At 43.4% G+C, this 20588-nt stretch overlaps 1 protein-coding gene across 9 annotated transcripts in view; it reads left to right on the top strand.

Annotated features, from left to right (window-relative positions):
• Window positions 1–20588, top strand: part of LOC144132304 (Kv channel-interacting protein 4-like) — a 281668-nt gene that overhangs the window by 203148 nt on the left and 57932 nt on the right. For all 9 annotated transcript variants that reach the window (XR_013314769.1, XR_013314767.1, XR_013314772.1 and 6 more), the window contains 2 exons: window positions 1882–1952; window positions 12315–12527. Coding sequence is in view for 2 of the 9 variants with exons in the window: in XM_077664615.1 (XP_077520741.1) it covers window positions 1882–1952; window positions 12315–12527 (284 nt within the window). In the remaining 7 variants the exon portion in view is untranslated. The remainder of the gene's footprint in view (window positions 1–1881; window positions 1953–12314; window positions 12528–20588) is intronic.

Below are 20588 nucleotides of genomic sequence, written 5' to 3'. Positions count from 1 at the left end.
TTCGTATTGTTTTCTTTTGCCTCCTTCTAAATACCTGTTTCAGAAATTTTAAAGCATTTGTGGATGACGTTATTTTTCTTAACGTTTTGAAGAACACTACTATATATTCAGAAACGCAAGAGTTTTGGCACTACTTCTTGCGATTCTGTATGTTTTATTAAAATGAAGGCGCGTACGCTCCTTCAGCCTATCTGTTCTGCAAATTTGAAGCAGAAATTCTTTAAATTTCACGATAAAAATGTTGTTGTAAATTTTTCGAAGAAGTGAAAACTTCCTCAGAATGGCGGAAATAGCCCTGATATATTCTTTCTCACCTGTACTTTGAGCACACACTCTGTATCTCTAATGGCTTTAATATTTTGATTCTTACGTCAATGGAAAGTTGCGAAAGTTAGCTGTGCGTGAAAACACTGCCTTTGCGACGACGTCAGTTATATTTTTCTCCTAAAATATTTGCCTTCTCACAAAACGAAATTCGCTGCTAGCTTAGTAAATACTGCGTGCTTAACATATGAATTTATCGAGAAAATGTAAAATTTGAAATTTTTAAACAGTTTTATTTCTCGTGGAATCACCCGCCTTAAAGCCGACTAGTCGAGGCAGCAACTTTACTGCAGTTGCGTCAGTTTCGCCCTTTGCGGCTGATAGCGGAAAACATTTGTATGAACGGCAGAAACCAACACATCCTTATTGCTCTTCGTCAGCGACGAAATTTTACGAGTGTTTGACGTCAGCGAATTAGTTGCCATTATTGCATCTCTCGCAAATTCGAATTGAAATGTACGCCCTCCACTTGCATGTTTCAGCGGGAATGCGCCCATTCATTTCAACATTTTGAAACCTATTTGATGGGTAGCTCTTCAGCAGGGGCAGAAGGAGTTAATGTATGCCGTAATAAATTCAGTTTGGGATCACTAATATAACGGGGTGACTAATATAATGGAAACCTTAAGTGAAATCAACAAAAATCTCTGTAAATCTGTCTTCGAAATTTCGTATAATATATCCCTTTTGGTCCAACAGCACCTACTCTGTGTCATGTGGCATTCAGTGTCATGTGGCACTGCCTATGTTGGACAGAGGGGAAGGTGCCTGAATGAGAGGTTGCGAGCGCCCAACTACAGCCATTTTCTTGTCACCGCACCGGGCAACCTTGCAGCACATTGTGCTAGGCACAAGTGCCACCCCTTGCTGGATAGCACAACGGTTCTTCTAAAATCAAGGAACAAGGTCACAAGATAGTGGGAGACTTTCTGTATGGCTTCAGGAAAAAGCGACGGGGGGTACATAAGCGGGCCGTCTCTGGCTTGGACCAAAAAAGAAAAACTGTTTTTGGCCGCTTAATATGGCCAAGCCTGACTTGTCCGAAAAGGTCGAGCCACGTCCGGTTGGTGTCACGATTGCGGTGATTTTGCTGGTTTTTCTTTTTGTGTTTTATCTTTTTTTTATAGAAATTGGTTTGTATAAACATCAGGCCGTTCGAAAATAAACTCAGTTGTTAGTCTGCGTTCGGAGTATTTTGTTGTTTCGTCCGCTTTGTCCGTTCTGAATTAAGCGCTCCTCTATAATAATGAACGACAGCCTAGCCCTTTTTAAAGCACTGCTAAAACTATCACGTGGGTGGTTTCGTGCTTACGTGCCTTCTACTTAAGACAAACAACGTGCAGCTCCCCCACGTCACCATCTTTTGGCGGATGAGACAGGGACGATGACTCAGCATAAAACCGCAAGATATCAATACTTTCTAACTACCGGTCATTCTGTTATGAAAAATGCACGAGAACAAAAAGACGATCTGCAGCTCTAATGCTGCAATATGATTTGAGAACATATGACTGACAGGCTGAGAAAGCTTTTAGGACCATTTACTTTTCTTTTCAGACACCACCCAGTATGCACATTACGTGTTCAAGGCCTTGGACAAGGACAGGGCTGGGACCATCAACTTCAAGGCAAGGCTTAATTCTTAATCAAATTTCGCCACATCATGTCGTACCTGAAAGACGAACGATCTAGATATCACTGAAGGTTCAGACAAGCTTTCGTGGACGGGTGTTCTACTCCCTATAGTGGCTCGCGGCCTAAGGAGTTCGTCCACAGGGTCAAGACTTTCGGGTTCTATTCCCATCCATGATGGCCATGTACCAATGCACCGGAAAGACGAAACCACTAGCCTACCAGGCAGTATTATATTTTACTTGAAACAATATCGGCATCCATCAACCGCTGGAATTTCTCACTTCTCAAAAACTTTTAAAGCTGGCTCCTAACCCTCCGGTTTTTAGATATGTGAACGCTTTTTAAATCATTTTAGAGACGAGGTCCTTTACACCTCTTGACCAAGTTGTTTTACAGGTCATAACTACTTTTAATCCACAAGGAGGGGGTTTTGTTTTTACTCATTAACTTCTTGACAATCAAGAGTAGCGCTTCTTAGACCTGAAGCTGATGTTCTGTAGCAACCATGTTTGCTATATGTACAGAGTCGATCACACTTGTCTAGAGCGTTCGGGCGGTGTGCTGCGGAGCAAATGCAGTGAAATCTTTTCGCACCTGCTTTGCTAGCGGTAAGGCGCTGGTGCCTGTGCGTTTCACGTGTCTATTTTGCTGCTCTCCAGCGCAACCATTAACAGTGAAATCAATACCTGCTTAAGAATTCCTCTTTATTTCTCCCGGTTGGCACCTCTCGCGCACTCTAGACAAGGGTGATCGACTCTGCACTACCCTCGGGCCAGCAAAGGGTTTTTGAGCTATGACTCAGCACACTGCAAGGTAGTGAAAACAGCTATTGCCTCTCCGTGCTTTTAATCTGCTCTTCGAAAATCGTGCCCTCATAGAATGCAGGATAGCCTGAAATATGAGGTTTCCCGTCTTTTGACGGAAGCTTTCCCTACAACGGTCATATCAGTAGTTCCTGAAACGCTCCTGCAAAAAAAAGACACCCAAAAAATACCAGATCCCGCTTATGCCGGTGGTGCTATCTGGAGAAAGTGGCCGGCAGGCAACCATGTACGATTGGGGTTTTCAGCCCCCAACAAGATTTCAAAGCTTTCTTGTCGTATTTCAGGCGGTAGCGACGGGGATTGCAAGAAGAGGCATGGCATCGCCTATGCGAAGCGTGCCCCAGGAGTGGTTTACAGTAGCCTCCTTTCATGCGGGTATGCCAAACTGGCCGCTGCAACAGTGACCGGCTCCGAGATAATGAAAAATATTGAAAATAACGAAAAAACTTCGAACCATATTCAGCATTTTTCTTGCATAAGCACGTGTAGGGGTCGATTTGAGAGCACCAAGACTCTAGGCTGGAGCGCCCGTGTAAAGGCTCGGCTCTTCTAGAGGCCTTCCATATCAAAAAGTTATCTGATCGCTGCGTGACTGATATTTCTTTGCAGATTGATGGTGCTGAATGTGTTTTTCACAATTCCTTTTCGTCATATGGAACTGAGGTGGCGTGTCGTGTGCGTCTGTACTGTCCGCCGTCTTTGCCCATGCTCATATTTTCCTTTATATGCTCTGCTTTACGCCTCAATATAACAGTTGGCAGTAGAGCTTGTTTTCTTCATACGTATCTACTCCCTTGTCCTTGGTCGCTACTTTTGCGCTAATTTCTTTATAATGAAAATAATAATAATTTTTATTGCCATCACCGTATGTTGATGGAGGGGGTGGGAATAAAAGCGATTAACGCTTGATAATGTTCTCACCTCCTTTACAGCAAGTCAGCAGTGGCATTTTACATTATGCAACCCCAACATGCCCACAGCCCGCCCTTTTGTACATTGGCTACTGTAGAGATTTGTGTAGAACTATTCGGCTACGTTAACTAACACAATAGCTAGGCGGGCGAGTTGGTGATGCATATTCAAAAATAACTGCGCGAACGGGGACGAAAGCGGAGAAAAAAAAACACAGGACAAGCACTGAATCTCAACTAAGTTTAATCACCGGAAACAGATGAATATAAGGGAGCAAGCAAAAACCGAAAAACAAAACCACAAAGCACGTGCTACTATGTTGGGTCAAGATAAGGAACCTCACTGTCACGCAGGAGCATGGATGATTTGCTGAAGCACAATCTCGGTTTTTTCCTCATTTGGTAGGCTTCGACGATTTCCCTGGTCAATTGGTCGGGGTGTTTTATACAATATGTCAGTATAGTGTAAGGGAGGAGAACAGGATTGACACTATCGGCAATGACCAACTAAATTAGTTGACCGGGTAGAATATAATGAGTGATGATGTTCTCTGAGTCATGTGTTAATACACCGTTCTGTTGGTCTGATGTAAATTTGACCACAGGACAGAGGTATTTTATACGCTATGCCCTCAGAGCACGGCAAAAATTTCTTATCTTGCTAAATGCCACATGACGTTACAGATCGATTAGGATTCCGAGCCTTATTTTCTACAATTGAACAAATTTTATTGGGCTTACTTGGTGCCGGAAAAATAACATCAACTTCATACCTACGGACCACATTTTTAAGAACATGTTACAGGCGGTGTACATAGGGAAGGACTGCGAACTTTTTCTTTTTCTGTTCTTTCTGTGAATAAAGCGGCAAAGCCGAGGTTTCTATCTTTTTAATTATTTTTTGCAACCCAAAGCGATGACATCGTCCGGGTAACCTGCATCTTTAAGCCTCTTAGCATGATCGCCGAAGCTTTGTTTCATAGCAAAGTGACAGGATTCTGACAACGCCGATGAGAAGGATGAAACAACAGTTCCGCTTTTTACTGTCTTGGAATGGTGCGATTTATCGTTGAGCAACGGTTTTTCGGCCCGTGGTGAGTATTTCCAACACATGTGTCCGTTCTCTATAGTCAAATACGTCTATAAATTTTATTCGGTTATCAACCGGAACCTCACTGGTGAACTGCAAACCACATGCATTTGCTTCACTAACGGCATTGCCATCTTTGTCTCTTAGCGGATACTTTTGAGTTTTGCCTTTGTGTGTTCTTTTCTTTGTTGCGGTCGGCGTCTTTAATGTCACGATTTTTTAGTTTTTCCTATGTATACTTTCCTCTTCAGCGCTTTTAGGCTACCTCCTTCCATTAGAATGTTGTCACGTAGTGGTGACGGCAGTCGAAGCAGCGATGAAGACGGACAAAAGGGTCTTCTAAAAGAAAACCGTTTATTGGGCTCACTTGCACCCAAAATGGAATGAATCACTCGGTGGCGGCGAAGCGACAAGCGTGCGAACTTTCCAGATAAAGCGTGCAAAGTTACTAGAACATTCTGGAACAGTGTAGAATCAGCTCTGCCTGGCTGCGATCAATCGAGATAAATGTAGTCGCTTCTTACGTCGCAAACAAAGCGATAAAGTGGCGTGGCGGCAGATTTGAAGAACGAACAAACACTGCAAATATTCGCGGCAATATACTCGATTCGATTCATATAAACCTCTATATGTCGGTTACCTTGCGCTTATTGAATAATTTTGATAGCTCTGCCAGCTGTATTCTGTTTGTGCGAATGGATGATTTCATAATTTGTCGTTTCTTATTTAGATCTTTAGTTTCCTAGGAGAGCATGCTGGTATCCTGTCGAATTGTCCTACCGCTATCTCTAACTCATAGCAGCTGCGGCTAACTGTAAAGCAGATGAACGCTGCAACCTTCTACGGAGCGTGCGCTCGAGATAGACGCAAATGTTTCATGTAGAATGTGTAATCGGCGAAACGATTCACGGCTGTTAAACATAATCCGTTCGCTCTTAAATTTTGGCTATGCGAACTCGACAAATAAGGTAAATTAATTTGGGCAGTTTTGTTACGGTTGGCTATGAGCAAATATTTTCCTTCCGGAGATAAGAGTCCGGAAAATAAGTGTTAGCATAAATTATCTCAAGTTTTTTTTTGTCTAAAATAACACGCTTCTATCTTTATTTCATATCAGCAGCACTTTTGATCAATAACAGGAGTTGTGAGCTATATGTTCTAGACTAATTTTTATCCTTCGGCTATTTCAGTGGCCTTAATGGAGCGGAAATGAAGCATAAACAGCGAAGGCTTCAAAATTTGAGAGTTAAACGCTGGCCAAGTTGGTTCTCTATAATAGGCGTGGTACTAGCATCAAGGAACGCACCAAATGTAGAGAAATTAACAACACAAAATCGGTCATGATCTTAACTCATTTTCGGCACTCTTGCTATAGATAAGAGAACAAAATTCTATTGAGATTTTCTTGGTTGAATTAAGGGAGGTGTCAGCTAAGTTTTAACGTTAGCCCTTCAGCAGTTGCATAACACTGATTCTGCATGCACACTTACCCGTGTATTATATTCTCGCTAACAAGACTGTTGGGCATCTCTTACGCGTGTGGAGATGTGCTGCAAAAATACGAGACTTCTCACCAAGCCCTATCTTTCTCTGCGCAATGTTAAGAAGCAGTGTGGTGTTTAGGAAGGTGTCTGAAAGGCGGAACTGATCGCAAATTTTTATAAGCCGTCTCCTTCGTAAGCCACCCTAACAACTCGACCATCGAGTTATCTCTACTCCCATACTTCTATTCATGCTTCTCCAGTGCCAAAAGGCATTAATAAAAATAATTATTGCTAACACAATATACCAAAATGATGGAGGTGGAGAGAAAAAAGCGTGCTTTTTCTCTCGTCACCAGGAGCTCAAACTAATTCATGTTAAAACTAAGCAGGTTACTGAAGTTACGTTCGTTAGGATTATGAGGCTAGTGTCGGTAAATGGAAGGGTATTTCACCCCAGCTTAAATGCATAATCACCATGTGAAGTTTTCTCGAAAGTAGGCTCACTCAAATCCAGGGGTGTCTTGAGGGGCCTCAGACCCCACCCACTTCATCAATACTGAAGTCTCTCGGTACTGAAATGTGAGAAACTGAACGAATCGGAAACAAATCGCCATTGTTTATTCTGGTTAGTGGCGGTCGAAAGATTTGTTCGCTATCGTTTTACATTAACATGTTTCTGAAACCCGAGACTGAGCAAAATAAAAATTCAATTTCAATTCAATTCTTTATTTTCCATGTACACATGGAGAGGTTCGAGGGAAAAAAGTCAGTAAGATGTGGCTTGACGAGCCCCTCGGCCCCTACACACAGGGCAGCATGCAACATGAAGCGAAACATATGCAATCAAGGTACGGATGAAACAGCAATAATAGCAAACAAAAGAATGGAAAGAAAATATCGCAAACAAAGCGCGTCTGATGTTACGTCAGCATTTGCAGCATGAAACTTATTTAAAAGACGGGGTAACGTGTTTGCAAGGCTATGTGCACCGTACATATTGCGGCATGTTGGAACGTGCCACAATTCGCTATGTCTGTGTGGGTAAGTTTGTACTTTTAGCGAAAGGTGCGCCATGTCGCTCATGTGATTTAAATTTTGTTTTTTTTCCTTCTTGTACCTTTCAGCCAGCCTAACATGTTACATTTGAAATATTTTTACAGCACTGAGTTGGTTGAATAGATCGCATATTTCTACTTGATAACCGACGTTAAGTACTGCACGCAGAGCCTTCTTCTGTAGAATATATATTTTATTTTTATTTTCAACTGTGGTTGTTCCCCAAACTGGGTGAGCATAGTTCACGCGGGAAATAAATAGGGAGTTATATAGGAGAAGCTTAACTTTGTATGGAAGCATGTGACGATGCCTGTTGATGATACCCGTGACACGAGAAAGTTGGCTAATGACAGCGTCAACATGATTGTCCCAACTTAGCTGACAATTAAAATTTACCCCTAATATCTTAATATTTTCTACAACCTCAATCTTTCCCATACCAAGCATAAGATCGCATGGTGTCGTAACGCATTTATTTTTTGGTCTGAAGATAACAGCTTTTGTGTAAGTTGCAATAATTTTTAAGTGATTGGCAAGTGACCATTCGTGCAGTGTCCTCAATGTTCTGTTTGCCTGGTTTATGCCTTATTCACCAGTGACTGACGAGAAAATAAGTGAGACATCATCTGCATACATAACACTTTTCACATTAGGGCATTGAATAACAATATCATTAAGGTATAAATTAAAAAGTAGAGGCCCGAGAATGCTGCCTTGAGGTACGCCAGCGGTTATTTTTTTTGCCGAGGATCGGAAGCTATTAATACTGGTGAACTGAAAGCGGGGATCAAGATAAGTCGCAATAAGTGTATGAACATGACCCCTGAGACCGTAGTCAAACAGTTTTGCCAAGAGTCGGTTATGACTGATGTAGTCAACGGCCTGGGAAAAATCTATGAAAACACCTACAGCAAGTTTCTTGCCTTCGAAACATTGCAAGATATACTCTTTCAGGTTGAGCAATGCGTTCTCAGTTGACTTATGTTTAATAAAACCAAACTGTGAATCTGTTATAATTTTGTATGTGTCACAAAAGCATGCTATTCGAGTGTGAGTGACTTTTTCCAATCCCTTAGAAAAGATTGACAGCACTGAAACTGGTCTATAATTGGAAATACAGTTTATCGCTTTCCTAAACAGAGCTGTAACTTTAGCAGTTTGCATGCGCCGTGGAAACACTCCGGATTCTAGACTGAGATTAAATATATATGCTTAAACTGGGGCTAAAATATCCAATACATGCTTTACAGGCCGAATCTGCAAATCATCTATAACAAGGCATCTTCTATTCTTCATATTTATAAATGCTGGGAATACTTCAGAACATGTAGTTGGATTTAAGTACATAGAATTTGTACTGGACCTGATGCGAGTCTCATATGTTATGTTTGAGCAGCTTTAATATTCTCGAGTCACAAAATATCGGTTGAACGCCTCTGCTAATTCGCGTCCGCTTACTTTTTGTCCTTGAACAAGTACTTCTTGGGGAGAGCTAATCTGAGGTGTGAGTAAAATAACCGAGTTAATCTGGTGCCATAACTTTCGAATATCGCCGTTGTATGATTCAAATTTACCGTAGTAATACGAGTCTCTAGCACGCCTTAACTCTTTAGTTAACTTACTTCGAAAAATTTTGTACCTTATTAATAATTCCGGATCGCTGGCAGCAATACACAAGGGACGAAAGATAAAGGGAAGCCTGTACCCTCACACCATCTGCTTGTCTAGAGCTGGCCGGTCGGCTCTAAGGCTACCCAACAACGAGCAGACTGACAGAGCGAAAAATGTGGCTTGTTGTGCTAGTTGTTTATGCATTTATAAAAAACAGCGCTTGAAGGGCACAGCGAGAAAGGGAGACACACGCACACACGTTGAGCTGAACAGTTGTAAGTTCATTGTAGTGTGTTTGTATGTCTGCCTTTCTGTCCGTGTCCTTCAAGCGCTGGCTTTTATAAAAAAAACATAGCGTATGGATCCTTTGTTTCAGTACTCTGACTCTAAATTGAGCGAACAACTTTTAAAAATGATTTTTTCCTCTTTGTATCAAACTATTGAAAGGGAGTTTGTACACAAATAGGTCAGGGGACAGAGTTCACGGCGGGCGACACAAAACAGCGAGCAGGACATCGGGCAGCGCCGACGGCCAGTCCAAAAACCAAGCGGTCTCGTGCAGCGCGGCGAAACGTCGTCTTTCACCGGCGCCTCGTCTTCATCGGCGCTTGGTCAATGATCTGCCTATGCGGCACCAGGCGCGGCCGTCATGGTTGGCTACACTATGTACAAAATCTCTTTCCCGCTATTTACCTCTGCACCTTTGCTCGAAAGACTAACCCCCACCTCCCCCTCTAAGAAGGCAAAAGGCTTTACACACTGACAGGCTGCTACACGCAGCGAGAACAGAGGTAAGGCACGTGCCGGCTTGGCAGCTGCCTGTTCGAGGGCCCAGCTGTTGGCGGCAACTTGACTCTGCGCTGATAACGACATGCCTGGAGACTACACCGGAAGTTGGTGATTACTTAGAAATGGAAGAGCAGGCAGGGTAAACACATAGGTGAACGGACAAGAACGCAGAAGGCGGTGCGGTGCGAACTGTGGACCAATTCACATCTTTCAGACCAGCGCTGGAGTGAGTCGCTTTCGCTGCAAACTAAAATAATTATAGGCACCCATCTCAGCTTTATTTCCAAGTTTAGTCTATGTAAACGCTTCCAGGGCGAGCATTTTGTTAGGCTATTGGTCTGCATTACGTCCAGAGTGTTCTTCATTATGCGAACGTGTGCGCTAAAAGCGACACAAGAAGACAATACACGCACGGCACAAGCGTAAACTAACAGCTGTTTATTCCTTACGGAAGATGCGTTTATATACGCAACGTCAGTTTTTAGAAAATGCAACCTTCCCGTCATCAAACACGTGGTGATGGTGATGGTTGACAGCGGACCGGCGAGGTGCTCCATTCATACACAGAAACCAATTACACCCTAGAAATTGACGTGAAATTATGAACGATGATTCCTAACGTGATGTATTCTTTAAACACCGCGCATTGTGCGTATGAGAGTCACCCGCCGCCGATGGTGCAGGGCGCGAGCACTACGCATAGAAACACATGTAAGCAAAACATTCCGAAATAATTTTCTCGCTTCACCGAGCACCTTGGAGGCGGCTGTTCGTTACCAGTTTGCAAGTACTTTAAAGAAGAGCGTGAAAAAGATTACAACGTGATTTCACGGCTGATCAGTTTTTCAAACGCTACGATAGTTGAGATGTCAAGACAGATATAGCCCCAAACGGCTCTGCATCTGCTTCATATTCCACCAAACCGCTCAAGCTTCCCCTGATGATCAGCATGCTGCACAACGCACGAAATTTGCTTTTAAACACTACTGTTCAAACTACACGCTTTAATTACCCCACTGAAACGTTTCATATGAGCCGCTCGTAAGAAATTATAGGAATATATAGTCCTAAGGTATGGAAGATAATATGAAAATCTATATCCTGTCTGCACGGAATCCATGAGCATTCTACGTAATTTCTATGCAGTTTTCATGCAGTGTAAATGACGCCATGTGCAGTCCTTAAGTTTCCGTACGTACTTCCGTACTGTCTCTTCCGACTCCATATGATCCATACTGACTCCATAAAATTTCTTTTGGAGACGAATGGAATTATGGTGCTCGTCATATGAAAACTTACAGAAGGGTAGGTTAACATCGAAAACTGTTCTCAAAGAGCACGCATACGAACTGCGCTCAGAAACAGACGACGGCTCCGCTAGACCAACGACGGGTTTTCAGATATAGGGGGCGCTCGTGGGTATCTGAGCTAGAGGAGGCTAGAGGCATACATTTCATAGTACATACCTAGAGGAAAAGCAGGTGGCGCTGCATTTATTCCAGCAAGAGCATGCTGGGAGGATAAGACTTCATGATTGGCTTGGCTAGTGTTGGGCTGAAAACATGGATTCAATTGTAACAACACCAGTCTCCTCGATGCAAACCTCAAAGAAATGGTGTGAAAGTTTCCACCATACTAGCCTGACACCAAACATTCACTCTCGGTAAGTTCATTAAAGCTGTGAAAAACGCGCTATTGAAATTTTTATCTGCACACAGAGGTGCAGCTACCGGTGCCGAGGCAGAATACACATTTTAGGCTCAACACTAGCCACGCCAAATCCAAGAGCTCATGTTGCCGGCATACCCTTTGTGGATAAAGTACTCTTTTAGATACTTGCATGGCGTAACATTTACCCCTAGTTAATTTTGAGGAGCGATATTGCTGGAACTTCTTTTTTGCTCGGTTGCCATAGCGTTTGAGAACTGCTGTTTAATAACGCTGTCTAAGATGTCTAGTTTCGACTGTATTAGTGCCTAAATGCAGCGAACGCGGCAGCATGTCGCACTCCAGGATAAGGTTGCGCTATTCGGAGAAACGCGTGGCGGATAGAACAGGCGGCTTCACAGCGCACAGTTATCGTGACGTGATGAAAACAGGGCTCAAAATGGTAGCGTACGCTGTCACGCTCTTCAAAATAGTCGCCAACTGTTAACAACAGGCGCCTTCATGGGCGCTCTTCAAAATAGTCGCCAACTGTTAACAAACAGGCGCCTTCATGGGTACTCCGTGAAACGAGAGAAATATTTTGGAAGGTTTTGCTTACAGGTGTTGCTATGAGTAGCACACCAACGCGGTACCCCAGGCTGAGGCGACTCCCAGCCGCACATATCTGAGTTTCTTTTTTCAAGATACATGGCCTTTAAATGATTTTTCGTACGGTGATGTTAAGCTATAAGTACTCGGCCTTTCTTCACAAAGGGGCTACAACATCATAGGTGCACTGAGAAATGAAACACCTGCTGCGGCTGCAGCTCGCACCATAAGCCAATGAATTAGTTTTCTTTCATACAGCTCCCGAACGAGAGAAAGCAGTGCACTTTGACGCATCTTGCGGCTGATGTTGGGCCGGAACCGCAACTCTTCGCAGGAGTTCGTGATGGGCCTGTCTGTGCTGTCCCGCGGGTCGCCGCAGGAGAAGCTGCAGTGGGCCTTCAACCTGTACGACATCAACAAGGACGGCGCGGTGACGCGCGAAGAGATCTTTGAGATCATCTCCTCCGTCTACAGCCTGCTGGGACACTACGCGGCACCCCACAACGACGATCAGTCGGCCAGGGACCACGCCACCAGGGTCTTCCAGGTGAGAGAGACAGAGAAGTTCTTAGATTGAAAAACAGAGGGTTCATCTGGCGTTTAAGTTCGCTGACTTGCTACTCTGCGTGAGGAAGGGATTCGGAGAAAGAAAGATGAAATTAGGTGTAGGGAATGGGATGACAAAGTGCAGAGTTTAGGGAATGCATAGTGAGTGCTGAACGGAGGGATTAGATTTGCCCAAGGAACCAGCGTCTTTTAAATACTGGAATAAAATTTTCATCGCGCGTCTCTGCTGCCTATGGCAGGCTAAGGGTATTAATACACAGTGAAGTGACTGAGTCTTTCGGGTCATTTGCGCTCTATTTCATCTTCAACTAAATAACATTGCAGCAAAGAATGCTGCAACACATTTTTAAGTGTCCACGTGATCACACACTTAGGCATTACTCAGAGAAAGGTGTCAAAGAAAAGGTTAACCTTCCACTTATTTCTATTTGTCAAAGACAACACATCCGCGTTTGACATGGCATAGGGAAATTTAGAATATTTGAATGCAAGGAAGTTTATTTCCAGACATGGAGGAAGTGCGCCTCGGGCGAAAAGCTGCAAGGGTAGCTTGAGATGCTCGAGGCCCGGTGAAGGCAGAGCAGCAGAATATGTGCACATTTCAGGCAAGCATACATATAGGAAATGAAATTATGTAGTATGGAAAGCAGCAAAAATAGTTGAGATACTTGCGCTCATTGAACAAACTAGAATGAAAACAGTATTTAACGGTCAACAATCGGCAAGCGTTATGCAGGCAACGTGGCTGAACCTAAAAAATGATGAGCACTCATGACAAATCTCACTTAGGCTAAGAATAGAAAGAGTGTGCGGCATTGATGAAGTGTAACTTAACGTCCTTAATGGGGCGGTAAAGATGTTTGGGTTGTATATGCTGTGATGCTTTAGTGTGTATGGAAAAATTAAACGAAGGCTCTGGTTCCGTATAACGTCGTCTTTCGAAGAACATCCTGTATTTGTTTGCTTCTGGTGTGAAACCTTTTCTCATTGGCTTAAGTCCAGCAAGATTCTTCGGAAAGTCGGATGAGCATGTGGTGAGAATTTAAGGCTTCGCAACGAGTGGTACTCAACCTTGGTACGCGCAAGGTGAACCCTATATTGTGCGAATAAAGTTGCAATGTGGGCAGTGTGACATCCACCAGCGATCAGTCTAATTGCTTTCTTTTGGAGACCATGTATGTTGTTTAGATTTGTTTAGGGCGTTGTACCCCAAACAAGGTGACAATAAGCTAATCTACGGCTGAAATATGGCGTGGTAAATAAGAATCTTGTGCTTTGGGAAAAAATTATTCCGAAGTCTTGAGACAGACCCTACGGATATTGTAAGCTTACTTTCCATATGCATTATATGGTCAGACCATCTCATGCAAGAGAAAAAAGACAACGCCGAATGATTTAAAATTGTCCAGAATTTTAATGATGTTATTTTATAGCTGCAGGGTATTGTTTGCACATCCAGGCATGGGGCCTAAAAAAGACAGTATTGCTCTTGCGAGAATTAAATATTAATCCATTAGCTTTGGACCGTTTATAGAGAGCAGAAAGAACCTGATTTCCTCTATTGATTATTTCATAAGTTCATTTCATTTAAGTAAATACGAAGAACTTGAAGGGAGAGACCACAGACACCATAGATTTAAAGTTTACAAAGTAGTATTTCATGATTAAGAAGGTCTAAACCATTTTTAAGATCGGTAAAAAAATACCAAGGCTCAAGTTTTAGCTTCAATATTATTCAAAGTATTTTCCTTTTGCGAAAGAAAAGCAGACTCCGTCGACTTGACCTTTCGATATCCATACTGCCTGGCATTTATTATCTATGTTTCAAAAACAACCGATCGATTCTCTTGAGCATTACTTTTTCAAGAGTCTTCGAAAACACAGGAGGGATAGAAATTGGCCTATAGTTTATCAACTTGTTTGTATCTCCTGCTTTGAAAGTAACGTTTACTTTTGCATATTTCATTCGTGCAGAAAATATGCCCGATTTGAATGACAAGTTAAAGGTGTAGCTTAAGCATGGTGCTAACAGATTCACAGCTAACTTAATTGGTTTAATTGGAAGCCATCAAAATCGGTGCAATTTGTCGATTTTCGGTTCATTACCACGCAGAAGACTTCCTCGCTGGTCATTAAATGGAATATAAACCAGCATTTGGAAAAGAAAACGAAGAGCTTCGACGAGGAACCATTCCGTGTAAAGCTTGTAAAGAAGTCATCGAATTTATCTGCCAAAAAACAACGGGGATAGGGCAAGCCATCGATCACAAGCTGACCCAATTGCGTACTTTTATCCTTATTTTAAAATGATTCATTTAGAAGCTTGCAAAACCCTTTCGGACATTTGATTCTAGCGAGGTAACGCAATTAGTAGGCACATTTAGATTTGCGCACATCGCTAGGTAGCTTGTTGCAGTAATTTTAAAAGCGGCTAGGTGCTTAGGGTTACGACAGCATATGAAACGCCTGAAAAGCCTTTACTTTGTTTCATAATTTCAATTTGTACCTGTGTCACCCATGGCTTACGAAGTTTTGTGTCTGATTTCTTTGTTTTCCTGGGAAAACATTTATTTCAAATTTCCTTCAAAACTCTTGAAAACAGCTCATACGACTCATGAACACAAGAACAGGCAGCAACACAGTGGCAGACTGCAACGCGTGCAGACTCACGAAATTGGGCGTGTCACGTCAGTTATACACTGATAATCAAAACTATTCGGTTGTGCGTAATTCGGGGCACAGACATGTGGCACGGATACAAAAATTGCACAGTGGCCACTCAGATCACAAGCAATGCTGGTAGCAGAAATAACGAGCGAAACAATGCCTACTGTAAAACGGTCAATGGTACTGGATGAAGTCGGTGTTATCCTTTTGGGCGTGGTGATAAAGTTCGTAAAACCATTGGAGGTAATTGTATAATTCAACGGGCTCTTTGTACTTGAAGGTTCATGTATGTTTATATTGAGGTCATCACCAATAATAGTGGGGTATTGAGCTTCCCAAGTAAAGTCAAGAAATTTATCGATGTGTGTTAAGGACCTATCTGGGTCATCTGACGGTCGCCTGTAAACAACAGAAACAATTTTGTCCGCAATCTGAAGCGCAAGGATTTCACAGTCAGGGGCCATTGTATAGAAGCGTAAATCGCAACGCCTCCTCCACGTGAAGGGTGATTAAGGAAACAGGGATCATATCCGGGCAATTTCACAGTCTGCGTCTCACATGGCCCACGTTTCAGTTAACAGAATTGCATCAAAATTATGGTGCAGACTGTCGACAAAACATGAAAAGCCATCGAATTTGCTACGTAAGGATCGCACAATAATATGTAGGGCAGAGAAATTCTTTTAAGTCGAGGCAATCATTTACCTGATGTGGAAGCAGTAATTCACGAAGGTCGATTATATTGGGGAGGGGTACTTGTAACTGGGCTAGCAGAGCAAGGTCACAATCTGAACGAATGGCAAAGGTGGAGTCGCCTGCAAATTTGAAGCCAAATAGTTTCGGCTGATTTTTCACTATCCAAAGCTGGTCTTGCGAATACTTGGTCATATTTTCTTTGACAGAGACAGAACTACCTGCATCGTGCAGTGCGCTCCTTTTTACAAATCATTTGTTCCTAAGTTCCTGACTAGAAAAGCGGACAAGAATGACTGGAGTTCTGTCCTTTTCCGTGGGCAACCTATGCACGGCCATGACATGACATCCTCTTGCGTTAGTGATTCAAGAGAAAGATCGGCACCCATTACGCTAATCTTAGCCATTAGGTCCTCATGTTCACTTCGAATGATGTCATGATGTTCCAGGTTCAGGTCATTTAAATTCCAGGTCATTCCATCTAGGCTTGATCGTGGTTAGCTCAGCGCCGGCAGAGATTCTTTCCTGCTGTGCAACTCGAACTTGGAGCTCTTTCGTTCCCTTCTCTTGGGCGCCGTGTCGCTCTTTCAACTTGGCAGACTCATCAGAAAGCACATCAATTGCCTTTTCAATTCCGTCCACTTATTCAGAGAGGCAAAGGGGAGAGTTACGATTTCTGCTTATGTCTAGCAAAATTACAGGAATATTATTTAAAAGAACTTCTATTTGGGCTGGATGGTTCATTTCTATCCAGAAAGGAAAACAGTCGCGCCGAAAACACACACACACACACACACACACACACACACACACACACACACACACACACACACACACACACACACACACACACACACACACACACACACACACACACACACACACACACACACACACACACACACACACACACACACACACACACACACACACACACACACACACACACACACACACACACACACACACACACACACACACACACACACACACACACACACACACACACACACACACACACACACACACACACACACACACACAACACACACACACACAACACACACACACACGCACGCACGCACGCACGCACGCACACACACACACACACACACACACACACACACACACACACACACACACACACACACACACACACACACACACACACACACACACACACACACACACACACACACGCACGCACGCACGCACGCACGCACGCACGCACGCACGCACACACACACACACACACACACACACACACACACACACACACACACACACACACACACACACACACACACACACACACACACACACACACACACACACACACACACACACACACACACACACACACACACACACACACACACACACACACACACACACACACACACACACACACACACACACACACACACACACACACACACACACACACACACACACACACACACACACACACACACACACACACACACAGTAGAAGAACGACGTAGGACGAGCGCTATCTTCATCTGACTTTATTTCTTGAAAAGCGAGCAAATATACAGAAAATGCAGGCATGCGCAGAGAGAAATCTCACGTGCGATCAACAAAACCGTTCAAGATATGAAATCTCAGCTTTAACAAGGTTCACAGATGTATCGATGACACACCCTACCCCTAGTGAAAAACAGCGCACAAGCAAACACAGACAGAAAGAAGGGGACAAGCGCTTGTCCCCTTCTTTCTGTCTGTGTTTGCTTGTGCGCTGTTTTTCACTAAGATGCAAAACCAACTAGCCCATTCAGCTGCTTTACCCTTTCCCTCTTTTTCTAATGTGGTAAGCCTCTAAAACCTCTAGGGCAGAAGCGGTGATAGTAAGGCACGAGAGGTTTTAGAGGCGTACCACATCAGAAAAAGAGGGAAAGGGTGTGTCAGCGATACATCTGTGAGCCATGTTAAAGCTGAGATTTCATATCTTGAACGGTTTTGTTGATTGCACGTGATATTTCTGTCTGCGCATGCCTGGATTTTCTGTATATTTTCTCGCTTTCAAGGAATAAAATACAGGAATATTAACTTCTGTCTGGTCGGTTGTCCCTGTGATAGCATCCTTACTTGAACTGGGTTTACAGGCCGACACTTCCAAATTTTTCTAAACGATCCTCGCTTCCCCTTCAAGGTTTCATCAGTGACACCCGAGCAGGCGCCCGCGTGGAAGGAAATATCGCACTAGCAACACTTCAGTTGTAAGTCCTCTTTAGAAAGCGCTCACCTACACATGCCAAAAGATGAACTGACATACACAGAAAGGCATTAACGAAAATTCCTTTTTGACAGCAGCGGCAGATCTATACTGGAGACAAAAGAAACGCGACCAACCTGGAAACAGGAGAGCGTTAGGCGAGGTGTGTCACGCGAGCTGCCGCTGCTGCCAAATGCGAGCGAAAAACATCCACAGTAGATAAAGTCGATAAGGCACCGATGTGTTGCCGCAGTCGCCCGGGAATGCCACGAATGGTAGAGTGAGTTCTGTGGTGCTTGAAGAAGGGCGCCAAATTCAAAACGGCAGTCACAGAAATGGCAACCACGAAGACGGCACACGTGCAAGGGCCATACAGATGCAGAGGCCAAAGAAACAGCAGCAACACGAATTGGAAAATCACAGAAGAGCGTTAGGCGAGGTGTGTCACACGAGCAGGCGCTTCTGCCTAATGATTGAGGCATGTCGGTGGACTAGTGGACAGCAAATGATTAAAACGGAAAGGGCCAGGAATATCTTTGTCAGATACATGGAATACACCCATAAAACAGGTTGAAAAACAGTTGAAATTCTTTGTTCTTGCTTAGATGTCTTCCCATAAATATATTTTCGAGTTGAGTCGAGGTGCTGAATGCTACAGGTGGGATTAGCCTTGCTTAATCAGCCGGCAATTGCTCCGCCGTAGCGTCACTTCTATGTTAATGATGTCCGAAAACCTGTCAGATCTACCCCGCTATGCCCACAGTCACTTAAAATAGCAAATACTCCCCTCCCGCAGTTACCATCTATGCACACATTCACTGCACACAGTCCACACCAAAGTCCACTGCAGAATTCACCATCTATGCACATATTCAGTCACTGTAGAACATTGTCCATTGCAGTGCTACGATCTATACATACATTCACTCAGAGTATAACATAGTCCACTCCAGAAGACGTTATCTACGCACACATCCAATAATAGTAAATAATAGTCCGTTCCTGATGTCATCGTTTAGAAACAAGATCACCGTCCTGCAGAAACGTTAAAAGAAGGCGTGCAACCTCCCTTCTGCATGTCTGGTTTCTACTCGGGTAGACAATGTCCTGAACTGTACTACTAAGGGCTCCTGTCTTCTTGAAGAAAGCGAACATGGCATACCTTTCCGCGTTGTACTCAGGGCAGTACATAATATCATCTTCGATATCCCCGCACACACCACATAAAGAACATAACGGAGACGATGCCATGCCCGCCTTATGCATCCAGGCAGGAGTGCAAGAAGAGGCCGTGCGAATTCGATGTAGTAGAGTGGCCTGGGATCTTCTCAGTCCCTTGGTAACACATGGCTTGTGGGGCGCACTCCACAGGGTACTGAAATGATCGAGCACAGTTTTCCTGAAGAGAATTTTCTCATCTTGAGGTACTTTTTTTGATGGATTCCTTGACACAGCTTTATGGGCGAGACTGTCTGCCATCTCACTGCCACTTACAATGCAATTCAAAGACTGGTTTGTCTTTGTGCAAGATTTCCAGAATTTAAAAAATTTATTGCTGATTATGGGTTGAGAAATACCTGGTTGTGTTTGTTTTTGTTCATATAGACATCGTAGCAGAGATACTGTCCGTAAAAAATATCCGTTACAGTTACTGGATTACAATATTTCCAAGAAATCCAAATGGTTTTTTTTTCTTTTTGATGCGTTTTCTGTTGCTTACAGTTTCTCTATGCGCTGATTTCTTTCCGTACGTACATTTTTATATCCCCTAGATGTTTAGAGTCCATAGGGCCATTTATGTTCTATTTCTATGTAAGCCTTAATGACTAAAACTGCAACAAACACAGTACGGGAGGAAGGCGATAACAGAGGGCGGTACAAGCAAGTGAAAATGTATTGAAACACATAATGGTTTTTACAGAAGTTCACACGTGTCACACTATAATCAATAGTAACTTAGGATGAGGACATAAAAACAAAACAACGCGAGATCTTTGGCTAACCTTAAGAGACGACAAGCTGCACGTGGAAGTCAAATGAAAGTTTCTGCATAAATGGCACGAGTTGTACATGAAAAGGGTGCGGACAAGCTCTGAAACTTGAAAGAATACCACCGTACACAGAAGTGATGACATGAAAACCACAGCTTAAAGGCAAAATGCGCAAGAAAAGAAAAGGAATGCAATCAAAAGGTTACGTGGCAAGGAAACCCAATTCCTTTTGAAGGATGGAAACAGAAGGAGAGCTAACACACTCATCAGGTTGCGAACGCAAGCTGGCAATCACCTCCACAATCTCTCTATCAAGTGGTCGTGGTCCCCTTCCTATAACCTGAGTATGGCTGAACTGTGGGAAACAGCGCTGACAACTGCGGCACTGAACTGGCATATATGATCCTCCCGCCTCCTCTAAGGAACGCGCGTGCTCTCGTAGACAATCATTTAA

This window comes from Amblyomma americanum, chromosome 5 (genome assembly GCF_052857255.1).
Source record: "Amblyomma americanum isolate KBUSLIRL-KWMA chromosome 5, ASM5285725v1, whole genome shotgun sequence".
In the NCBI taxonomy this organism is placed as follows: Eukaryota; Metazoa; Arthropoda; class Arachnida; order Ixodida; family Ixodidae; genus Amblyomma; species Amblyomma americanum.
The sequence above is the reverse complement of the archived record's forward strand: the minus strand, read 5'-3'. Positions and strand labels throughout refer to the sequence as shown.